Source organism: Notamacropus eugenii, chromosome 4 (genome assembly GCF_028372415.1).
Source record: "Notamacropus eugenii isolate mMacEug1 chromosome 4, mMacEug1.pri_v2, whole genome shotgun sequence".
Taxonomy (NCBI): Eukaryota; Metazoa; Chordata; class Mammalia; order Diprotodontia; family Macropodidae; genus Notamacropus; species Notamacropus eugenii.
This window is the reverse complement of record NC_092875.1, coordinates 141,289,731-141,313,747: the sequence shown is the minus strand read 5'-3', so window position 1 is coordinate 141,313,747 and position 24,017 is coordinate 141,289,731. Positions and strand designations below refer to the sequence as shown.

The following is a 24,017-nucleotide window of genomic DNA, read 5'->3' as shown; positions in this document are numbered from 1 at the left end:
GAGGCTTGAAGAACTTCCAAAACACAAAGATATTCTTTCTCCTTCTCTCTAATACTGGGAATCTATTTATCTGAATCCAGTTTCTGACAAGAATAGTCAAAGAGAATGTTGGGTCACCAGTCACTTTCTGTTGTTCAGATTTAAGGATTGAAAGAACTTTGGACATCATCATCATCTTGTTCAACCCCTTCATGCTACAAATAAAATGAAAGTTACTGCTAGGAATCAAGCTCAGATTTTCTGAGTCAAAATCCAGTGTTCTTTCTACTGTACTCTCTCTCATATCATTCGTACTAGCACAAAAGCACACATAATATGTCTATTTATTAGATATCAGATCCACAAAGGCTCAGCAAAGATACATCCATCTAGAAAAATGCTTAACCTGCAAAGACCAACATGTTCAGGAAACATTTTCACCTGCACTAAGAGCCACTGTAGGAAAGCATTTTTCCCAAGGCCTCAGACCAATGAAACCTACTACTCCTGCTTAAAACAATGACACTTCTGTGATCTGATGCAATTGTAACTAAAGGCAAAGGATGCGTCACTGAAATCTTGAATAACCAATCAAGGTGTTCCTACTCTGGAGAAATTAAATCACAAAATGTCATTGTCTTATGAACAAAGAAAGGCTTAAGGAAATGACATTCTGTGATTGAAGTCTGTCTTTGACAAAAAGAACCAAACTAAATGTTCTGGATAGCATACATTTTTGATCACATTAAAAAATACAGAAATTTAATTATTAATTTAAAATCCAAACATACAATTTCATGAAATCCTTGCTTCAAACACTGACAGATAATTCAGCCTTTGTACTTTTTATTGGGACCTATGCTGTTACTAATGAAGAGTCACACTAAAGGAGACAATAAGGGGTATGTTTTTATCCAAGTTATGCAATGAATCAGTAGTTTTATTCAAAGATTAAAAAAAAAATTACTAATGCCTCAGGCATTAATGGGAAGCACTGAATTTTTCATTTGAAATAAGACATTTCTCATGAAATAAGTCAATTCAAGTTTCATAGAATACACAGTGAGTTCTTGAATTTACTCAACTCTAAATAGTCATTCACTAATTCTTTTTCAAATAAGGGTAATTCTAAGGTCACATAGCTTTAATTTATAGCCCACAAATACACAAGGTCAATTAAGGTGTCAAATTCTAATCTCAGTTCATAGTTACAATGGTTCTTTCATAGCTTATGTTTCCCTATCAATTTAAAAGAATCTTTACCAACCAAAATTTCACACACACAGTTGTTGCACTCCCACTTCTATAATAATTAAAAGAACACCACCAAAATTTTACAATTTCTGGCTTAAATCAATTTCTTAAGGCAGCATTTTAAGTAAACACAGTGGCTTCAAATTCTATTTCCCATTCCCCTGAAAAGAGTAAAAATCAATTATTTTTTCCAACTCTAGCTTTTGTCAGTTATTTCTAATAGGATGACAAGAATTAATTACTTAGAAACTTACATTCTAAACTGCGTCATACTAACGCAAAGCTTATTAACTGGAATTCTAAAAGTGATGATCTATCACTTAAACAATCTGGGGTGCTAGTATAGTTTGAGTTTCAACACAGCATTAGATAAATAGTGTGTAATTTATTTAAAAAGAAGCCAGGTTTCCTTTTCTTTTTAAAAATTAAGAATCACTTTCAATTAAGAGAAAATATTAAAGAACCTTTCAAAAACTCAATAAGTACATACTATAGGTAGAAATATTTTTCAGGTTGCTTATTCTAGAAATTGTTTGTTAAAACCAGAACATGCCATAATGCTGGTATAAAAATTTGTCAGTGAACTTCAGTATTTTTTTCTTTCAAAGTCTTAATGTTCTACCCTGGCTGAGCTCCATATCATTATAGCTGGCTCTTCCTACCATCCTGCTTTCAGAGATGGATATACTAGAACAGTTTCAAAATCTAACTTTTCCAACAGTTGCCTTAAGTTTCCATGGGTTAGCAAAATAGCACATTTACAAATTGACTAGCAACAATAAATTTACTGTGCTAAGACTCTAAGAAGACACTAAATCTTCATTCTCAAAATTCACTTTCAACATTAGCAAATGACAGGAATAACTAGCTCTTTTCATGTACTTGTAAGAATATCAGAGTTCTGATTTTACAATGCTGATTCAGGCTGTTTACATTTCCCAAGTAAATTCAACATACCATTTGATATTCTTCACAATATTCAAAGTAAGGGAGATTTAGTTTTCTAAAAGAGAAAGCAAGAAGGCAAGCAAGAAAGCGAGAGAGAGAGAGAGAGAGAGAGAGAGAGAGAGAGAGAGAGAGAGAGAGAGAGAGAGAGAGGAAGGAAGGAAGAAGGAAGGAAGGAAGCTATAAACTCAGCATTATCAAAGACTGCCTTCAATTTACCTGCAAAAGTTATCCACCACTGACTGGGACTTAAGAATTCATTTACAAATGGATTAATTAGAAGACATTAGTATTCTAGGCTTACAGGGAATATTGAAATTAATTTTTAAATTATAAGACTAAGCAATTGGGAGAGCTTATTTTATTTAAAATCACAGTAAATTTTAAAAGCATAGTTTAACAGTTTATTATGTGTGTCATTCTTGACTCTGAGCTTCATTGCCAATTTGTTTGCTTATTTTGAAATCATATCAGGATTAGGAAAGATTAATTTCCTGGATAAGAAACAATGTTAGCAACTCAAAAAATACTTTCCTTTGTGGTAGCCTGGGTTAAAGCTCTCGGATAACAGAAAGAACAGGTCATCAGAAATTAGGAAGACAAGTAATCTAGAGCTGAAAGACAGTTTTATTGGATAAAATAATATATTTCACAGTTGTTAGATTAATAAGAAAAATCCAAAAGCCTTACAGATACATGAAAGGGATATGTTTATTTACTAGGGCAAAAATTTATACTAATTCAAAAACCAGAAAGAAAAAGTATTGCATTCTTAGTTTATTTCCCTTGCAATAGTGAACTACCTAAAATGAGTAGGCATAGGAATGAACAGAATGGAGCTGTGATTTTTGAGGAAACTCCCTTTACCAAACTGGTTCACCATCTTCCCTGTAGCTTATGTCTTAGAAGTCTGCCTAGAGTACTAAGGGGTTAAGTGCAGGGTCACAAAGCCATTACTTGTCAGACACAGGGCTTGAATTCAGATTTTCCTGCTTCTGAGGTCAGAAGTCAGCTCTATTTCTACACCACTACACTAAAGGTTCACAGATCTTGAGTATTTATTTACATAAAAGCAGCTAGGTATTAGCGTAGATGGAGCACTGGATCTGAAGCTGGGCAGAATACTCACTAGCTGGAGACTCCAGGGAACCTAAGTCAGTTTCCTCATCTGCAAAATGGGAGTGATAATAGCACCTACCTTCAGGTTGTTGTGAGGATAAAATGTGACTGTAAATCACTTTAAAAACCTTAAAGTGCTATATAAATGCAACCTCTAATTATTATTATATCATGAACCTAAATAAAGATGTGGAAAAAAACAAACTACCCCCTCAACAAAAAGTCTTGGTTTTCTCTCTGCACTACATAATATTCTCTCTAATAACAGTATTTAATTACAATAGGAAAAATTAAAATCACAGCAAAGTAGGATGATGTAACTTATAGATGAGAATGATTTTTATTGCAATCAACCATGTTCATAGATCACAGAGCTAGGAGGAACCTCAGAGATTATCTAATTCAAACCCCTCATTTACAGATGACAGGCAACTTAGGACCTAACATTACATGACCAGAGCTAAAATAGTGCTGACTCAACACTCCACTATGCTATACCTTTCTCTCCCCTGCTAGAGTTGGCAGCGGTCAACATAACAGTGGCAGAGCTGAATCCAACCCAAATCTACTGATGCCTAAACAAGATTTAATACATGTAATGCTACAAATATTCCTATGTATCAGGAAATATTAGCCTTTATCTACATTCTAACAACTGAGAATATAATAGGACGAGGAAATTTAAAATATTAAGGCAGAAAATAAACTGAAGTGAATTTCAGAAATTCCGGAAAACCCCTCATTATTACTTTTTCAGGAAAAGCCCAAAGGACATTTTATATAAGCAAACACAAAATTAAACAGAGAATAATAAAACCTGAACATATGCTGCCAATTTTAAACCATTATGAACTTAGTAATTACAAACAAAAACCAATAATAAGCACACAAAATAACGATCAAAATCTTCCATAAAGCTGAGCATTTAAAGAAATTAGAAATAAACAAAATAATAGACAAAACAAATAATTTTGTCAGCTCTGCAAGTCTTGTCAAATCTAAATGAATAAACTTGTCCTAAATGACAGAAACCATTTAATATTAACCAAAAATAATTTCCTTTGTAATTTTTTTGGGAGGGTTAAAGTGTCCAAATCTGAATTCTTTGGCACAGAATCAAGGATTCTCTGTGAAGAAAATCCCCATACTAAAGCAACTTAGAAAGCTGTCTGGGGACACTGAGAGGGTAAATGACTTGCCCAGGATGCCTGCCAGTATGTGTCAAAGGCATGATTTGAGTCCAGGTCTTTCTAGCTTGCTAGCCACTATGTCACATTTGATTAAGTTACTAGAGATCAAGAAAAAGAGTACTTACCAGCACTCTAAAAAAGTAGAGATACTCTGCTGCTCCGGAATAGTTGCCACATTCATACTGGAATTTTGCGTATCTATAGAGTGTATCTAAATATTCTTGTCTAAACTGAAAATAAAAATTAAAGTGTTACTTTTTCATTTTGACTTAATGTCATCTACTTAGGTTATATAGTAAATCATTTCACAATCAATTAGTTTCACTTAAGACTAGATTCTTTCCCAACTTTTACCCCTCACAGTTCATCAAAAAACAGCTTTGGTCTTTAATGCAGATTCTTCTGAGTCACTATTTTTAGGTAAACCTAAAGCTTAAGATACCTGTGTTTTACTTTCAAGTCAACAGATAGTAAATTAGTACTAGACAAAAGACTTATCTTTACTTAAATAAATGGCTTACAGAAGCCAATGACAAGGAACTACAACATGTATCTTCATCTTACATGGCCTGCCACAGCTTGGCAATTAAAACCATACGTACACTGAAAAGATTTCCCCAAACTGTACAATATTGATTAAACAATAGAGTCCCAGACTTAGACAGTACCCTAGAAGTCATCTAGTCTGTCCTCTTACAAAGGGGATGAATCCTTTCCACAACATTTTAGTGGCCATCCAACTCCTATGTGACAGCTCTATTGTCAATGAATTCAAAGTCTCCAATGGTACACTATTTCAAGGTCAGAATACTGTAAAAGGCGAACAGCCTATCTTAGAAAGCAGAGATTATCAATGAAGGCCTTCAAATAGAAGCTGGATAACACAAACTGAAGAAGATACTAGAGGAAAAAAAAATCTTGGATTAGTTATCAAAGAACCAGATGAACTGGATGATATCTGAGGTACCTTCCAAGTCATACTAGGATAATTGTTAGGAAGTTCTTCCATACAATGAGCCAAAATCTCTTTTTGTGTCTTCCATCTATTACTGATCCTATCTGTCTAGGGTCAAGAAGAACATACGGTTCTTTTATGTGACAGTCTTTCTAAATTTGAAGACAGTAATAATGTCTTTTCCTTCCCTCCCCTCCTTCCCAATTTCTTCTCTTCTCCATGCTAAACAATAACCAGTTCCTTCAACTATTCTTATGGTATGATTCAGAGACCTCTGAAGTGATGAAGACTGACAAGGAAGATACCGCAAAAATATTAGTGGTCATTTTTATTAATGTTTTATTTCTATTACAACAAAATGAGTTTTTTTTCTGTGATCTAAAGGCCAGTTATTCCTCTTGACAAAGACAACACTGGAAATATGTGCTTTTGAAATCTGTCAACTTTATACTAATAATCAAGTTAATTATGTGATCTATCATATTTAAGATACTTTAAAATATTTTAAAAAACCGAAACACTTACACCATGTTTGTCAGCCAGGTAGTCAAACAGCATCCGACCATCCCTTAATAAATGTTTTAAAAAATGTATTTAGTTTTTTAAGAATAATTCAAAACAAACAACTCTGTAGGATCATGAAGACAAAAAAATTGTAAATGATACAAACTGCAAGGAAAGTAATAAGTTTTCACAATGAAACAGCACACTGTTAGTTTTCCAAAACATTAAAATTAAAATACTAGTAATTGTGCTTTAATTCAGAGGATATAGAAATAATTGTCCCATTCTTATTAGCACAAATACATTTTCTCTCCATGCCTAGATTACATACTTCTAAAGGGCAGGGAGACATGTTTTCTATTTCCTGGAATATCAAGATTTGGATTACATGATACTTAAAAAATACTGGTTAATAATCTTTTATTACACACTTAGTTTTAATGTTAAAGTATTTATTAAGCATTTATATGTGCCAAGCATTTTACTAAGAACAGCAAGATAGTCTCTGCTCTCAAAGAGTTCATATTCCAATGAAAGACAACAAATAATTAAAACTAAAATGCTGTAAACAGTACTGTAAATTTAGATTGATTCACATTAGGGATCCATTAAAATTAAGTGATCTTAAAATGATCTGACTAGCAGAGTTGATCCAACCATTTATCAGGTTAAAATTACTCAATTTTTGAAAAAGTCAAATTAGTCAATTATTGAAAAAGTCATCAAAGAACCACAGAAAGACTATGGCTGCCCTCTTTGAAATCAATCTGAATGGATTGTTAGTTATTTAATTGCCACCCTCATTTTTTAAACTCCATAGATATAATATGGAACCATTAAATACTTAAGAATAAGATTTTTAATAGCTGTCCTACAGATGTAGATAGAATAATAAATTCTATCTACAAGTTACGCAGAATGAAAAACTTTGAAAATTGTCACTTGTAACAAAATCAAAATCTTTTAGAAACAGGATGAGGTCATATCATATCATTACTATCTTGTCTGCTACTATAGTTGAAAGAGGATAGTTTCTGTGAGCTTAAGATAGGCTTACATTCTAATATGATTATTAAACTACAAGAAGCAGTGGTTAACCATCTGTTCAAGTCAGTAGGAAATTAAATATAAGATGATAATAATAGGAGCTTCAAGGCAGACCCAAGATGATAGAGTATAGACCAGGACCCATCCCCTTCCAACTTTAAAATAACTCCTCAAATCAAATCAAAAAGTGGTCATTCAAATCATATATTCATATTTCAAATTAGTAAAACTGGAAAGATTTCATTGAATGAGAACTAGAAAGTACCTCTGAAATAATCTTGTCCATACTCTACATTTCAGAGATGAGAAAACAGGCGCTAGAGAGAGAACTAACTTGCCAGAAACAGAAGTCAGATCTTTAAATTCCCTGCCACCATTTTTTCAACCACCACTAGGTTTCAAAGAAGGAAGTGGCTACCTGGTAGACTGCATTTGCCTTGTTGTTTCTGGATCTTCAAACATCTTGACAATTGGTTCGGTTTCTGCCTGCAGTTGTTTTAGTTGTGCAACAACAGTAGTTCTTTTCTCACGCAAAGCTATTAAAAAAAAAAAAAACTATTACTACAACACTGATGCAAAGCAGATCAGATTATAATTTTCACCTTGATGAATCTATTGATTCACTATCCTTAGACTTATTTATCTATCAGTTACTACTTCATTCTACAGAGGATAAAACTGAGGCTGAGAGGAAAAGTGACTTCTTTAAGGCCATACAGTCAATAAAGTCTATACAACATCTAACAAATGCAGCACAAATAAAGCTACATTCATGAAAGAGCCCCAATACTATTCTTTCTGGAGATGCCAGCATCAATAGACTACACAAGTCATTCCCACCATGCAGGAAAACTCGAGTCACTTCAAGAAATCTATCAATACGCAAATTCTCAAATAAGCAAACTGAAGAATCAATATATCTTACAAACATGTATATTACTATCTATATAAGGATACTATTGTGATTAATCCATCTAAAAGCACTACTGAATTAATAACAATTTGTGATATAGTTTCTCAACTAAAAAATTCTAACAATATGAGCTGGAGGTCCGTAAAATGTTATATAAAAAGTTTTGAAACAACTGACTTTGAGTAGGTCACAAAAACACTTTTGCTGTTATGCTATTAAATTGTTACAATTCAACATCAATACATACAATTACAGGGTCTAATGTCCCCACAGGAGACAGAAAAAAAAAATCTAACTGCATCTTCATGCAGGGATGGACTATGGATGGGTACACTCTGAATATCCTGCTATACTTGGTATACTGGTATGCTCAGTTTTGCTGAACTACCTTTTGTTTCTTACCTTCTAGATGATGTGTTAACAACAAAAAAGCAAACACACCAAGATTCAGTTGCCTCCTTCTTTAAAGCATGTATCTAGTTGATTTCTATCCAAGTTGCTGGATTTTGTTACTGAAGACAGATCAGTGACCTTAAAGTTGGCAGTCTGTACAAGGCTACTGTTAAATATTTTTTTAAAAATTTAATGAAAAAAACAATATTGGTGTGAAAACAAACAATGCATAATTGAAGAATTTAAATCTGCAGGATCACTAATCAACTGATGGAGCTATTTCAATAGTTTTTTTCATAAGTATGCACTAGATGCTTTTCAAGATGAAAAAGGTACACCTTTAGAACAAATCAGGTCACCAGTCTATACAGGTACATAATTGACAATACAAACAAAACGGACTGTCAAGAACAGAAAGAATTTGATGATCTTTTATAACAATTCTGTGCCTTTGAAAGAAAACTTCTTTATAATTATATGCCAATCCAAGAATAATTAAGCCTTTTAGCAAAGATTTACAATCGAAAAACTTTAAAACACATGGCCAGAGTTCCAAAGTTCTGGTCTTAATTACCAGGCTACTTACCATGAGGAATGTCATCAGAATAAAGGTTTTTATACACATCCATTGCAAAATCCACCATGTTTGTGTCACTAAGAAGGTCCAATTTTCCTTGAAGCAATTCCTTTTCATTATATATCTGCAAGGAGGAATTAAGAAATATTCTGAGAGAAATTTTAAAAATTGATTAATTGAAAACAATACTAAATGGCTTTAGGATTCAGATTATTTGTAATGTCTAGTCTGGTCTTGATTTCGGAGGACCTACAATGAAACACTTCCCTCTTTTCAGTTGAGGTGGTGCACTATGCGATGGTGCAAAAAATCTTCATGCAGTGTCAGATTAGAGAGCTTTGTGCTCTCCTCTGGGAATCCACCCTAACTTGAATATGTCTTTCCTAAAATGTGACACTAAGACCTGAAGATAATACTGCAAAAATGCACTATCCAAAATCGAATAACACTATTGCTTATTCTGTTACGCTCACTTTAACTTTTAATATTGTCTAAGACTGCTTTATCTTTTCAAGCCACTGTGTCACTGGTGACTCAGTCACATGAAAAAAATGCTCCAAACCTCTAAAAGTGAAGTTTAATTACAACTCTGAGGTCCCACCTCAAATTCATTAGAAATGGCAAAGTTGACAAAATAAGAAAATGACAGACACGCTGATGGACTAGCAATTTAGTACTGTCCTTACAGAATGCAATTTGGTACCATGCCTTAAGAGTTTTGTGCATATACATTCATCAATCCCACAGAGACCAAAGATGGAAGAAAAAGACATTATAAAGAAAATTATAGTAGTGTGTTTTTTTTTTTGGTGGCAAAGGACATAGATGCCCATCACTAGGGATATAAAGGAGAAGGATGGATGAACAAAGTATGCTATATGAAAATGAAGAAGGGGATGGTTTCAGAAAAACCTGGGAAAACTTTTATGAACTGATAAAGAAAGAAGCGAGTAGGAGCAGAATGGTTCTTATACACAAACAACACGTTAAAACAAACAATTTTGAAAGATAACATAATTCCAAATAATCAGAGAAATGATCACTTCAAATGAGACATTTATGTTTTGGACAATGTCTTGCCTTATGCCTATTTGTTAAAAATGCTTTGTTTTTCTTTTTCTAAGAGTGTGGGAATGAAGAGAAAAAAAGATTTCTGTTAAATCAAAAAGAATTTTTAAAAAATAAATTGGAGGTGTAAAGTAGAAAAAAAAAATCCATGTTAATTGAAAAAAAATGTTTTAAGGGTCCCTGGGATACTTCACTAGAATTGTTCTTCCAAGCATACCACCCATTTACAGGGGATTAATCATTGGATCTGGTCATGTCATTAGTTTCAAATCCCCCTAACCATATTAGTCCCTATTTCTTGCTCAGGATAAAATAATTTCATTGATGATCTCAAAGAATGATGAGAGGAGAAAGAACAACTCAACTCTTATTCTTCAGTTTTTTTTTTTCTACTATGCACACTTAACTTCAGCCTGGAAGGATAGAACAAAGACACTAACGATGAATTTGAAACTCAAAAAAAAAAAAAGAGAGAGAGTAAAAACGACAAAAAAGCTTTTTGTATTCACAGACTCAGATTCCTCCTTCCTCTTATTTACTTCTTAACTTTTTTGCAGTCTGGCTTCCAAACCTCATCACTCAACTGAAACTGCTCTCTCAAAAATTACCAATTATCTCATAACTGCTAAATGTGATGACGTTTTCCCCATCCTCCTCCTCTTAGACTTTTCTGCTGCATTGTTGACAACCCTCCCCACTTGGATACTCTTCTCTCTCTAGGTTTTCATGACACTTCCTTCTTGAGGGGCTTCCTACTGTCTGACTAGTCTTTCTTGGTCCCTTCTTATTGGTTCCAACATCTATCTCACATCACTAATTGTGCCAAAGCCTGTTCTGAGGCCCTGTCAACCACTCTGATTGTGGACCAGATACTGTCTTAAGTGCTGGGAATGCAAATAAACATTCCCTGCTCTTACAGGGAAGCTTACATTCCAATGGGATAAGACACATAAAAGGAAGCTAAGAGGGGTTTGGGGTAAAAAGAAAAGGTGTCCAGCATGAGGGCATGAAAAGAGAAATCTAGAGTGCAAGCTGGTGAGAAATGAGGTGGCTGGTCTGTGCAGGCTACCTTTTAGATAGGTTCTGGGAGGAGCAATGGTTCCATGAGGGAGGGAAGAAGGAAAGGTTAAAAAGTATTTCTATAGAGCCTACCAGGCACTGTGCTAAGCACTTTACAAATATTATCTCATTAGATCCTTACAATAACCTGTATCTCCATTTTACAGTTGAGGAAACAGAAGCACATAGAAATTAAGTGAATCGTCCAGGGTCACACAGCTAGTGTTTGAACTCGGGTCTTCCTGACCTCAGTGCTCTGGGACTCAAGATGATTCCTGAAGGAGTCCAATAGAACCTCTCCCCATGTAGGTGAGAGGGAAGATTTCCAGTCATGGGGGTCAGCCAGTGCAAAGGATGTTAAGTTTGGAGAATGAATGTTAGGTTGGAGTAACTGTCAGTAGTCCAGTTATAGCTAGATTATGAGCATGAAGCAAGGGGAGTGAAACACAAGAAGACAAAACAGCACAGTAAATAAAAAGTACATACTCTCTGACTCACAAACTCCACTAGGACTACCTCAGTGAGGTCAAAGAAAGATCCCATATACCCTAAAATATTCACGACAGAACTTTTAATAGTAGCAAAGAATGGGAAGCAATGTAAATATCCAATTACTATCGATGGTACATGAATTTAATGGAACCATGACCAACAATGAATATGAAGTATTCATAGGAGCACTTAACTCTATACTATGCACAAGAGATATTAAAAAACAACAGAGAGGAATGCCTTTGCTCTCAAGGAGCTTACAAACTAGATCGGAAAGACAAATATGTAAATAAATACAAAAATACATAGAATATAACTGGGGTGGTGGTGGAATGAAGAGGTGGAGATCAGGAAAAGCTTTCTGTATGAGGCATCACATGGAGCGACCCTTGAAGGGATCTAAGAATTCCAAAAAGCAGAGACGAGGATCTAAGGCAGCTATTCTCAAAATGTGAGAAATTTGACAAATTTTTTTGGAGAAATTTTGGAGATTTTTGAGGACTTTTTGGAAGGTCCTCGAAGTAAAAAATATCATAAAACCTTAACTATTATAATCTTCCCTTTCCCAAATATGTTTGTATGAAGTCAGATTTTTTTTGATGTTTTGACTTTTTAAAAATTTTTAAATGTAAATGCAAAATGAGAAAAAAAGAAAAAACCGCTGCCATGTACACAGTAGAATATGAGAGGATTCAATATAAAACAATAAATTTACATTCAAGAAAACCTATAATAAATACTACCCATTGTTTTCAAAGCTAACCAACTTGGCTTGCTTGTTTTCTTTCTCTGCTGTGCACTTTTTACTTTTTTCCCCTCCCCTGCAAAAGGCTACAATTAAGGATAAATATATACACATACATAGATATCTATAAACACACACACACACATACACACATATACAATATATACTCATACACATATATGCAAGACTGTAATATGCTTATTTCCTCCTCATCTATGTCTCTAAAGGTGGACAGCATCTTCCTTCACAAGTCCAAACCTTTTCATGTTTTTCTAAATCAACCAGTCCATTTCCTGCACCACAGCTATATTCCAACCCAATCACATCCTATCTGAGATTGTCTATGACAGGTTTTCCCCCCAGTTTCCTGCATTCCTTCTATTCTTGGCTGCAGATTTTAATTATAGAAGAAAATCTCAATTTAAAATAATCAAAATTATCCTTTATATACTTCAACAACGCTCTTACCTTTTAATTATAATTTAAGGTCTGATACTGCTGAATCTACTTTCTTTACATCTTTTTCCCCTGGTTTCTTTGAAGTTCCTGACCTTTTTCTCTTCCAAATGAACTGTCATTTTTAACTAAGTAAATAATTTTTTTAGGAATTTAATTGGGATGACAAGGTAAAATTGTCATTTAAAAAATTATACTGGCTGAGGCCAGATATTTTTCAACTATTTCACTAAAACAACAGATTGTACAGTCTAAACTGCAGATGTGAGAATCTAGTTGTCTTCTATTATGTCAGACATTAAGGCATTTGTAAAAATATAGAAAACAATGCCACTCTTCTCACTATAAAAAACCAATATAAATGCTAATTGACTAAATTATGTTTCGAAATTTTTTTCACAAAATGCTTTTACGTTAACATACAATGGGTTTATTACTGTAATTTTAAATGAATTAATACATTTACAAATTATTTATTAGCTTTAATTTCTAATATGCAATACAAATAGATATAATCCTCATTAAAAACAAAACAAGTTAGGATCCCTCAATATTTTTTTAAAATGTAAAGAGGTCCTGAGACCAAAAAGCTTCAGAACAGTTCATTTAGAGGTTTCAAAAGGCAATGGTGAGGCTGGAGAACATTCAAACCATGGAGAGGTTTGCAAAGGCAAAGAGGCTAAAGATGCAATATCAAGCAAAAACAGTAAGCAGGTGAGGTAGGTTGGAATGTAACATGTACAATGGGGAGCAATGTCAAAATTAGTTTAGAAAAAAATATAAAAATTGAAATACCTAAATTCAAGCAGCTTACTAAAAGATTTCCCTGCTTCCAGTCTGTCCTCTCTCCATCCATCCTTAACAGCTTCCAAAATAATCTTCCTAAGGCACAGATCAGACCATGTCACTCCCCAGCTCAAGAACCTTTAGCAGTTTCCTGCTGCTTCTAAGCTTAAATACAAAAGTCACAGTTTAGCATTTAAAGTCCTGGATGAGGAGACACCAGCTTATTTCTCTAAACATAATTTACATGAATCCCACCACATACTCTACATTTCAGGCAAACTGGTCTATTGCAATTCTCAGAACTCAACATTCCATTTCCAGAGATCAATCAACCAATAAACATTTATTAAGTACGGACTATAAGCCAGGCTCGGTGCTAAGTGCTGACAATACCAAGAGTCAAAAGCCAGTCCTTGTCCTCAAGGAGCTCACAATCTAAGAAGGGAGACAATATGCAAAAAACTATCTACAAAATGCCATACAGAGAATAGGAAATAATTAACAGAGGGAAGACACTAAAACTAAGAGGGTTGGGTGAGGCTTCCTATAGAAGGTGAGATTTCAGTTGGACTGAAAGGAAACCAGAGAAGACAATAGGGGAGCTGAGGAAAGGAGAGCATTACAGTCATGGTAGACAGTCAGGGAAAATGCACAGTTAGAGATTGAAGTATCTGGTAAATGTAACATCTAGGAGGCCCAGGGAGTTACTGGATCAAAGAATACGTATTGGGGAGTATGGCGTAAGAAAACTGGAAAGGTAGGAGGTTACGTTATGAAAGGCTCTGAATGCCAAACAACATTTTGCATCTGATCTTGGAGGCAATAGGGAGACACTGAGTTTACTGAGTAGAAGAGTAACATGGTTGGACCATCATTTTAGGAAAATCACTTTAGCAGCTGAGAGGAAGATAGATTGGAGTAGGGGGACATTTGAGGCAGACAGGCACCATCAGGCTACTGTAAATGTCAAGGTATAAGGTGATGAGTTTGTACCCAGAGGGGTGGCACTATCAGAGAGGAGGGGGCTTATTTGAGAGATGGTGCAAAGGTAAAATTGACAGGTCTTGGAGGAGACAAATCTGACGTTGGGGGTGAGGGGTGTTAAGAGTAAGGAGTTGAATATGACTCCTCAGTTGCAAGCTTGAGTGACTTAGAGAATGGTGGTGCCTTCTGTAGTAAATAAGTAAGGTAAGACGTGGGACAAGAGGAAAGATAAAGAGCAGGAAAAGAAATGATTTAGGATGAAGGGAAGGTTGTTGCCTATGAAACAGGCACTCCATAGGGTACAGTGGAAGGGCTGACTGGAGTTGGTTGAAACTTTGGAGTGGGAAGGTTGAGGGGAGATGGGAACATGGAACTGGATATTGGGAGGGTGGGAAATGTAGTTTGGATAATGACCTGCAGTAGTTCAGAACTACTTAGATATGAAGAACATAATCAGGTATGAGAATGTTTGTTGATCACTGAGTGGAGGGTGCCACTCAAAGGAATTTGGAGATGAGACTAGAGGCAGGTGAACAGTGAGACAAAGGCACAGGGTCAGAAGGTTAGTTGAGAGGCCCAGTTTCATTACTCCTTCTCCCTCTGAAGGGTGGAGATGAGGTAGGAAAGCGTATGGCAGGCAACAGAAATGGAATCCTTACAACAGAAGAAGTCTAATTCCCCACTAACTTTCCTCTTTCAGAAAGGAGCTGGAAGGCCAGTGGTGTCAAAGGAAAAGGCTATATCTAGCAGAAGATGAAAGAATCACACTTATCAGCATAATGTTTGGCACCTTTTCTGATCTGAAGAGGCTGGAAGGTACTGTTTCAAAACACCTTCAAAGCAGTCACCTCTGAAAATTATTTGTTTTGAACTTAAAATGCTTTTATGACCCTCTTGGAAGGGAGAGATGCCTGAAAGGGGGTAACAACCTATAGTTATCCCTCTTTTCCCTCTCAAACTACAATTGAAAAAAGAAAACAAAACCCTTGGGGGAAAAATATGCGTGGTCAAGAAAAACAAATCTTTCCCCGGTCATATACAAAAAATGTATGTCTTTTTCTGTACCTTGAGTCTATCACCTCTGTTGAGAAGTGGGTAGCACACTTCTATAGTAGGGTTGGTCACTTCACTGATCAAAGTTCTTAAAACTTTCAAAATTGTTTTATTATATTGTCAACTATTCTCTCAGTTCTGCTCACTTTCCTTTCCATCAGTTCTTACAAGTCTTTCCAAGTTTCTCTGAAATCATCCCTTTAATCATTTCTTATAGCACAATAATTTTCCCACGTAGTCATATACTATAATTTTTTCAGGCAATCACAAAATACTGATGTTTCCAATGGATGCTTCCATAGTTTTCAATTCTTTGCTATAAATATATATATGTGTGTGTATATATGTATATATATATATATATATATATATATATATATAGGCATACAGGCTTCCTAGCGGTATCGCTGGGTCAGAGTAAGCAGTTTAGCCATTTTGGGGAAATGGTTTCAAAGTGCATTGCAGAATAGCTGGATCAATGTACAGCTCTACCAACAGGGCATGGATGTGTCCATCCCATCCCCCCAACTTTTCTAACTATAATTTTTCCTTTACTTTTTTTATCTTCATCTTTTCTAATTTTATGGGTGTGAAACAGAACTTCAGAATTGGTTTGATTTGTATTTTTCATATTAGTAGTAATTTGGAGCTTTCTAATACAGTTGTGAATAGCTCTGACATATCCCAGCTCTTAAAATTCTTAGCTTCCTTGAAAGTTCCTTGATTCCTCTGGTTTTGAGGACTCTCCTCTCTCCTTCAAATATTTTCTACTTATTTATTTCTGAATATACCACACTAAGCTTTATCTGAAGGGACTATTTCTGTCACTGGTATGTACTAATTATTTGCATACATGTTTTAGGCTCCTTATCTAATAAGCACTTGAATACAAGGACTGTATATAATTCAGAATCAAAGAACTTCAGATTTGGAAAGGACCTCATCCAAGGAAATATAATCAAATCAGTACCTGTACAAGAATCATTTCCAAAAACCCCTGACAACCGTTCATACTGTCTCTGCTTGAAAACCTCCAAGTAGAGAGAAATCTACAATTTTCCTTAAATCAAAATCAAATCTATCTTTCTCTAACTTCAATCCAACCCTAAAGAAGGAAGCAGCAGTCCATTAAGTATTTCATCAAGTTGAAGGTTGGATTAAATGACCTCTAAGGTCTCTTTTCTAAAACTTCCCATCTTCTCCCAGTAGATTGCCCCTTCCTATCATCACAACTCTCCCTCTCTACTGGTCCCTTCTCTGCTGCCTACAAATATATACCTGTGATGCCTCCATATCTCACATGATCCTAATCCCCCCTCCCCCCATCTATTCTCCTTCACCTTCTCTATCTCTATTCACCTTCTCTTGCTTCCTCTTCTTAGTTAAACTCCTTGACATTATTATCTCCTGGTTCTTCTTCTGTCTGAACACTCCTGATTTTCAGCCAGGTCATGACCACTAACCATAAATGTCTCCACAGAGGGATTAGAACAGCAAAAGGTTGTGGTAACTGAGTGAACCACACTGACTCCATCTTATGACTCAATTCTGCATCTAGTTTAGTTTCCTTCATATTATGGGTCCATTCCATTATAATTATGAGTCTACTCCATTTTTTGTTTTTTGAGAAAACCCTATTTAATTGTGGGAATCATGAGAAAACCTTATTGCATTGTTTGAAACTAGCCCAGCGTGGCTGGAAAGCTGGACTACCTCTACCTGTTGCTTAGAGACTATTTAACTATGGACCTAAATTATGCTAACCAGAGGCCCAGTCAAATCTGAAGGTTGATACAAGGAGTTTTCTCATAATCATACATCTCAAGCAACCCATATGCCTTAATTGAACACTAGCCCTGTACTGGTTAATCAGTCATTGTCCCATGTTCCTTTGATTGAATACAGACATTTCAGGGAACTGTACCCATTTACTCTCTCCCTCCCAACTTGTAAAGTCCCTAATTTTTTTCTCCAATTAGAAATCAAATTACCTAATTTTGTATCCTGTTTGTTTTATTAAGTAGTCTTATTTGATAGTTTTCAATGTATAAAAACCTTGTCTCCTCCTATATTCAGGGTCCAGTGCTAAAGTTGAGGAAGGCCATTGGTTCTCATTTGTTATGTAATTGACTTACATTGCTTAATAAATTGATATACTTGGAAGCTCAAGTTTTTGTTCCCTCAGCCATTTCATCTTTTACCCACTACTCTCAAGGTTCTGAACTGCACTTTCTTCTGTCCTGCCTCCATACTATATCGTATCAATGCCCAAAAGGGCTGAATTTTCTTCTCTAAGGAGCTGAGAATTCCCAGATCTATATAGCCAACCTCCAGTCTTGCATCAGAAACTGCCATTTGGATAATTTGAACTTAGTTAAATCATCTCAGTCAATTAACATTAAGCACCTGCTGCATGCCATGCACTGTACTAATAAGTACTGGAGATACAAAGAAAGGCAAAAGATAGTTTTGTTCTCAGGGAGCTCGAAGTCTAATGGGGGAAAAAACTTGTAAACAACTATGTACAATCAAGTTATGTTCAGGACCCTTTTTTTCCCTTCAAACCCTCCCCTCTTTCAAACGTCCCTATTACTGTCAAGGGCACCATCAATCTCCCAGTCACCCAACTTTACTACCTTTCTTGACTCTCCTCCCCTCTTGTGCTTACTCCAAAAATCCAACATTTCCAAGTCTTGTCATTGATACCCTCACATCTCTTGTACATGTGCCCCCTTCATTCACAAAGCCACCATCCTGGTGCAGGCTCTCATCAATTCAAGTCTAGACTATACAACAACAGTGTACTAGTTGGTTTAAGTACCTCAAGTTTCTCCCCATGACAATCCACTCTCTTCTCAGGTGCCAGTGATTTTCCTAAAACACAGATCTGACTGTATCACCTCTTTCAATAAACTCCAAAGGTTCCTAAGCAGTTAAAGACCTTCATAGCCTGGCCCTTTTTCTCCATTCTTCTTACACTTTACTCCCTTCTTTGTTACTCTATGATTCTAGAAGGTTAAACTGGCCCTCTTGGTATTTCTCCCACAGGATACTTTATATACCTTTTCACTAGCTGTCCCTCAAACCTGGAATGGTCTCCTTTCTTCCTTAGCATCTATTGGGTTCCCAAAAATCAGCTCAACTTCCACCTTCTTCAGGAGCATTCTGTTCAGTCTCACCCTGGCCCTATCTCTCTGAGATTACCTTCTATATATCTATATACTCTGCATACATCTTGTATGTATATCGTCACCACTTTTAGAAAGTCAATACCCTGAGGCCAAGAACCATGTTTAAAAAAAAAAATTGTTTTTATCCCCAGTGCTTAGCACAGTGCCCAGCACACATAAAGAGTTTAATAAATGCTTACTGTCTTAAAGTGGAAGGAGATCTATGAGGTACAAGTTTAGAGGAAGAATATTCAGACATGTAAGACTGCCTGCACAAAGACACAGTGACAGAGTATTGTCATGTATGCTGCTGCTGTTTGTACTTCATTCTCAGATTGTTGTTGTGTTTGTCCTTTGTTATGGAAGAGGACCATGACATCAGGGAAATGATGACATGACTTGCAATTGACTTTGATTTGAGTGAGGGCTGTGCAAAGTCACCAGCCTCACTTCTTCTCAGGAGCCATCTGAATCCGGAGACCATTCATCTGCAAGAATGGAGATGGCCCACTCCTTCATTTTCAAAGAAGACCATGACAACAGGGAGGTGAGGCCATGATATGCAAGTGAATTGGATTTAAGTGAGGGAGGGCTGTGCAGTCACCAGCCTCACTTTCTCCTCTGGAGCCATCTGGTTCAGTGACCAAATACAGATCGGGACAACTGGAGATGATCCAAGGTACAATGGGGACCATAGCCTTTTCAAACTAAGGTCTTTAACAGATCTCAGTTTGACTGAAGCAATACCTATTCAGTGACTGATGCTTAATTAGAACTGTGGCAGAAAACCGTCCTCTTTTACCTAGTCAAAATTTGATCTGGGAGGGAAGAACCTTTTGGGTTTCTGGCCAAAACAGAAACAATTGCTATGTACATTCATTCTGAGCTAATCAAAGTCCAAACAATGATCAAGTAGGGCTTGCTCTGGGACCTATTGTTGACCAATCAATGACAACTAGAGTGATTTGGGGACAATAAAAAGAACTTTCAGAATTAAATTTTACATTCCCTTTGGGTAGAGCACCAGCAGGTAAGGTTGTGATACCTACCCTATGTGGAAAGAAGGAAGGGAGAAAGAAAGCATATATGAGGAACAAAGAGGTCACTTTAGCAGGATTCCACCGTGGGACTGGAAATAATGCATTTTAAAGTTCTTTTATGATCTGGACTCTTCTATCCTTTTAGTCTTACACATTACTCCCTTCCACACACTTCTATTTGGTATTCCATGAATACTGAAGGTGAAGCGTTCTCTCGTCTTTTCCAACCCCCTCTGTTCATTTACTATCTAATTGCTCCATTTCTGTAAGCCTTACCTTCCCGACTACACTGTTGCCAACTTGAAGACTATTTTTTTATTATCCTTAGCAACACAGTGAACAGAACACTGCTCAGTCACTTATTATCTGAGTGACCTTAAGCAAGTCACTTCAACTCTCTTCAGATAAAACTTGCACTACCTTCTCAAATAAGATGTGTGTCAAGTGCTTAGATTATAATCCATGAAACTGTTCACTCTGCTATCCCTCCAATGGTTTTAATACATTTCTTCCTCAAGATATCTCCTTGCCACTGTTACATATCAAACTTATTTTTACACGTACCTAGAGCAGGGATTCTTAATCTTTTTTGTCTCGTGGACCTGTCAGGAAAGTCCTCAACTAAGAAGAATAGGACCTCTTGGGAGATAAGCAGTTGTCAATGGGGTTTGATGACTGAATCAAAGCTAGATCAAATTGAAAGCAAACAAATCTATCAGCAGGCTAAGGAAACTGGTGATAGCAGATTCAATTTCCTGGGGTACAGATTTAGTTTTCAAAACTTTTGAGCCCCACTTAAATTACACAGCCAATGAACAGCATTGTTACAACTTAGTTTAGATAAGTAACATTTTTTACAGAAAAGGGAAGGATAGAGAAAGTGTGTGTGTGGGGGGAATCATTCAAGGGAGAAAAAAGGGAAGAAGTTTCTGGTTAAATATTTCCCCACACACCTGGCAAATTCTGTTATCTGAGAAAGAAAATATTCCCCCTTCAAGAGTAGAAGACACGGGGAGGTAACTGAATACTTTTTACAATTGTGAAAGAAGTCCTTTTACACAAGATTGCAAGGACAACCAATAGTTGTTAGAACAGTGGACAACACCATATACTTCACATGGTTTGTTACATTTTTTTTCTTACTTTTCACTATTAGGCCACCAGATGATTGGGGCATTGACACTGTTAGTCCATCAATATGTATGAAATGATTAATAAACTCCAAGGCTCTCTATCACCTCCAGGATCAAATATAAAACCCTCTGTTTGGCATTCAAAGCCCTGCATAATCTCCCACTCTCCCAAACTTTCCAGTTTTCTTACACCTCACAAGCCCTCCCTCTCACATATTCTATTATTTAGTAATACTGAACTCCTTTACAGTTCCTCAAACAAGACGCTTTATCTCACAAGTCCAGACATTTTTGTTGATTGTCTCCCATGCCTAGAATGGTCTCCCCTCATTTCTCATCTCTGCTTCCTGTTTCAAGTTCCAGTTAAAATTCAATCTTTTACAAAAAAGCCTTTCATAACCCCCCTTTCCTTCTAGTGTCTTCTCTCAGTTAATTACGTGATATTTATCCTGTGTATAAGCTTGTTTGTACGTAATTGTTTGCATGTTGAATCCCCGCCCTATTAAACTGAACTCCTTGAGAACTGGGGTTGTCTCTTTTATCTTTCTATCTTCAGCATTGAGCGCCTAGCGCATAACAGCCTTAAAAAATGCTTAATAACAAGCTCAACTACAAATCCCTGCCAGTTGCCAGAGACATATTAGAAGTGATTTATCCATAGTCACAAAGTTAGAAAATGTCAGAGATGGGATTTGAATCTAGGACTTCAGGACTCCTAGCTCTCCTACTGCATCCACATGTCTCCTTGCCTCAAATTTATATTGTACTTCAGTTTTCCTAACTACCCTGTAAGACATGTAGCACAAGCATTATTACCATCAGAGAAGGTAAGGCCATCCACATACCAATTATCAGAGAAAGGAAATGACTGTATATCTTCTGGCTCCAAAAAACATAAAGAAAAAAAATCAAAGTTCAAAATCTGTATAGTCAAGGGGCTAAAGAAAAAATATTCATCAGCGGAAGCGGCCCTGCAGTTTTCCGCTTTACGTGGGGTAGGTACAAACTCATCAAACACAACAGTAAACCCAGAACACTACTGAAAACACTTGTTTTTATATTGAGTTCAGAAACAAATAGGACTTAAGCATCAACAATGGTTCTGTAAAATGAGTCTACCATTACCACAGAAATATAGAGACAACGTCCAGACAACAGGAAAAACTTTTTGGGGTACTGCCTGAGCTAAGTAGTCAACATACTAAATAAACAGCCTGTAACTAAACAAAACTAAACAATAAAGTGTATTTTAAAAAATTCTTCGTCTATAGCTCACGAAAGAGCAAATTGATGAGAACACTGTTTACAATATTTTTTATGGGAAACAGTTAAACGGCTTGTATCCCCAGCTCAGAAAACGAACAGAAAAAGTACGCAAACGTCACTGACGGACAAACACTTCCCTGCTTGATCTTTACTGGGCAAAGGCAACTGTGCTAACAACCAGCGGAGAAAAAAACCATCTTCTAGGCCATCTCGGGGAGGAGGGGCAGGAAGAGGCAGTGGAGAAAGGGGGTGAACACAAGGGAGAACTGACTGGAGATTAATTCAACAAGAGGCTAAGGTATGGAACCCCATAAAAGACACAGACACCGAAATTTCCATCAGCGCGCAAGGACAACACTAGGACCGCGAAGAAAAGTTAGGGTTATAGCGACGTCCCCACTTTTCCTCAAACTCATAAGAAATGCAAGTTATTTTGCTCCCTCTTGTCCTGTTCTAAAACTCCTCACGCGGCGCAGCTTAAAAAGAGAGAAATACTAGGCGCTCGACAACAGGAGAGCAGGACGCGGAAGCGCCTGGGGCCTAAGGGGTGCGAGGAAAACTGAAACTCCCCATCGTCTCCAGGCCCTGCCCACGTCCCCGCGGTTCGAAGCCCCAGCAGGCCCAGGCGGAAGAAGGAAAAGCCGCAGGCCGCTTAGGCCGCCTCACACGTGTAGAAGGCCTGGGACCCGCTCCTGCGGCCGGAAAGACGAAGCAAAGGCCGCCCCGGCTCCCGGGCCTTTTTTGCAACCCTGGTAGCGTTCTCACCTCTTTGACTGAGAGAAACTCGAGCAGCGGGAAGACCAGATGGCGGTCCAAAAAGTGCGCGATGCGAGTGGTAAGATCATACTCCGCCATCTTGCCGGGAAAAAGGGAGTAACTTCTCACCAAGCTTTATTGGTATCGCGGCCAAGAGAACAAACAGACAAATCCTCGACTACGCTTGCGCAGCTCTACATCCCGGGAGGGGCGGGGAAAGGGATGAGTGAGACAAGGGGCGGGGCTTTCGACCCTGGCCTGCGGACGCCGTGAGGATTGCAGGCTTACTGCGCAGGCGCCCAGCTCGGCTGGCCTTTTCTGCTTTTTCCCAGGTACTAAGGGAAGCGTTAGACCCTGAGCTTGAGACCCGGTGCTCGGCCGGTCTGGTAGATTTCTAACTTCATTTCTTTTTTCCCTCATCTCTTTGACGTCTTTCTCGAGCTTTGCCCAGGGGCTGAGCTGCATCCACGGAGGTCGCCGGTCCTCCGATAACCAATCCCCAAGAAACTCTCCCCGCGGCGTCCCCGCAAGCCTCCTCCTTTCGGGCCTTGCGGGAACCCTCGCTGTTAGGGAGATCGGGGTTAGCGGTCCCGAAAGGCAGGCTGGGTACTTGGCCTGTGGGTGGGGACGGACTTCTCGAGTACGGAAGCTCCTGGTGGGCAGGGACTTTACCCTTTGTAAAGTTAAGGTACTGCTGAATGCTTTTTAATTAAATTGAAATGCGTCCTTGACGCTAATGGTAATAGTCTTATTTTTTAAAGTTCTCTTAAGGTTTTGCATTCTTGTTCGAGCCTCCCCCCAGCTCTGAGGCACGTTGATTCCCAATTTCCCGCGGTGGAAACTGAGGCTAAGAAAGATTAAATGACTGTCCCAGGGTTTGAGTTAGGATACCATTTATGTATTTCCCAAGATGGTTGTGAGGTGAGGGCTTTAAAGCTAAGTCAGGAATTAATATGGAACTCTATAACAAGAAAATTTGAATAAAATAAATATTTATTAAAGGCACTTAGTATCCTATAGAGATATAAAGAAGAAAAAGAGTGTTGTCCTTGTCCTCAAAGAGGTTGCATTCTCTTGTAAAGGTTATTAATCAGCAGGTCAGTGGACAGCTGTGAGGGGATAGAGAAGCTTGG

The 24,017-nt window shown here is 37.2% G+C and overlaps 1 protein-coding gene across 1 annotated transcript in view; it reads right to left on the bottom strand.

Moving 5' to 3' along the window:
- The window catches only part of EIF3E (eukaryotic translation initiation factor 3 subunit E), a 52,550-nt gene extending 29,067 nt beyond the window's left edge, over positions 1–23,483 (bottom strand). The window contains exons 1-5 of the mRNA XM_072603280.1: positions 22,894–23,483; positions 8,886–9,000; positions 7,412–7,529; positions 5,968–6,010; positions 4,613–4,717 (exon numbers count right to left, since the gene is read on the bottom strand). Of these exons, the coding sequence (XP_072459381.1) occupies positions 4,613–4,717; positions 5,968–6,010; positions 7,412–7,529; positions 8,886–9,000; positions 22,894–22,983 (471 nt within the window). The 5' untranslated portion in view covers positions 22,984–23,483. The remainder of the gene's footprint in view (positions 1–4,612; positions 4,718–5,967; positions 6,011–7,411; positions 7,530–8,885; positions 9,001–22,893) is intronic.
- Between the last annotated feature and the right edge of the window lie 534 nt (positions 23,484–24,017).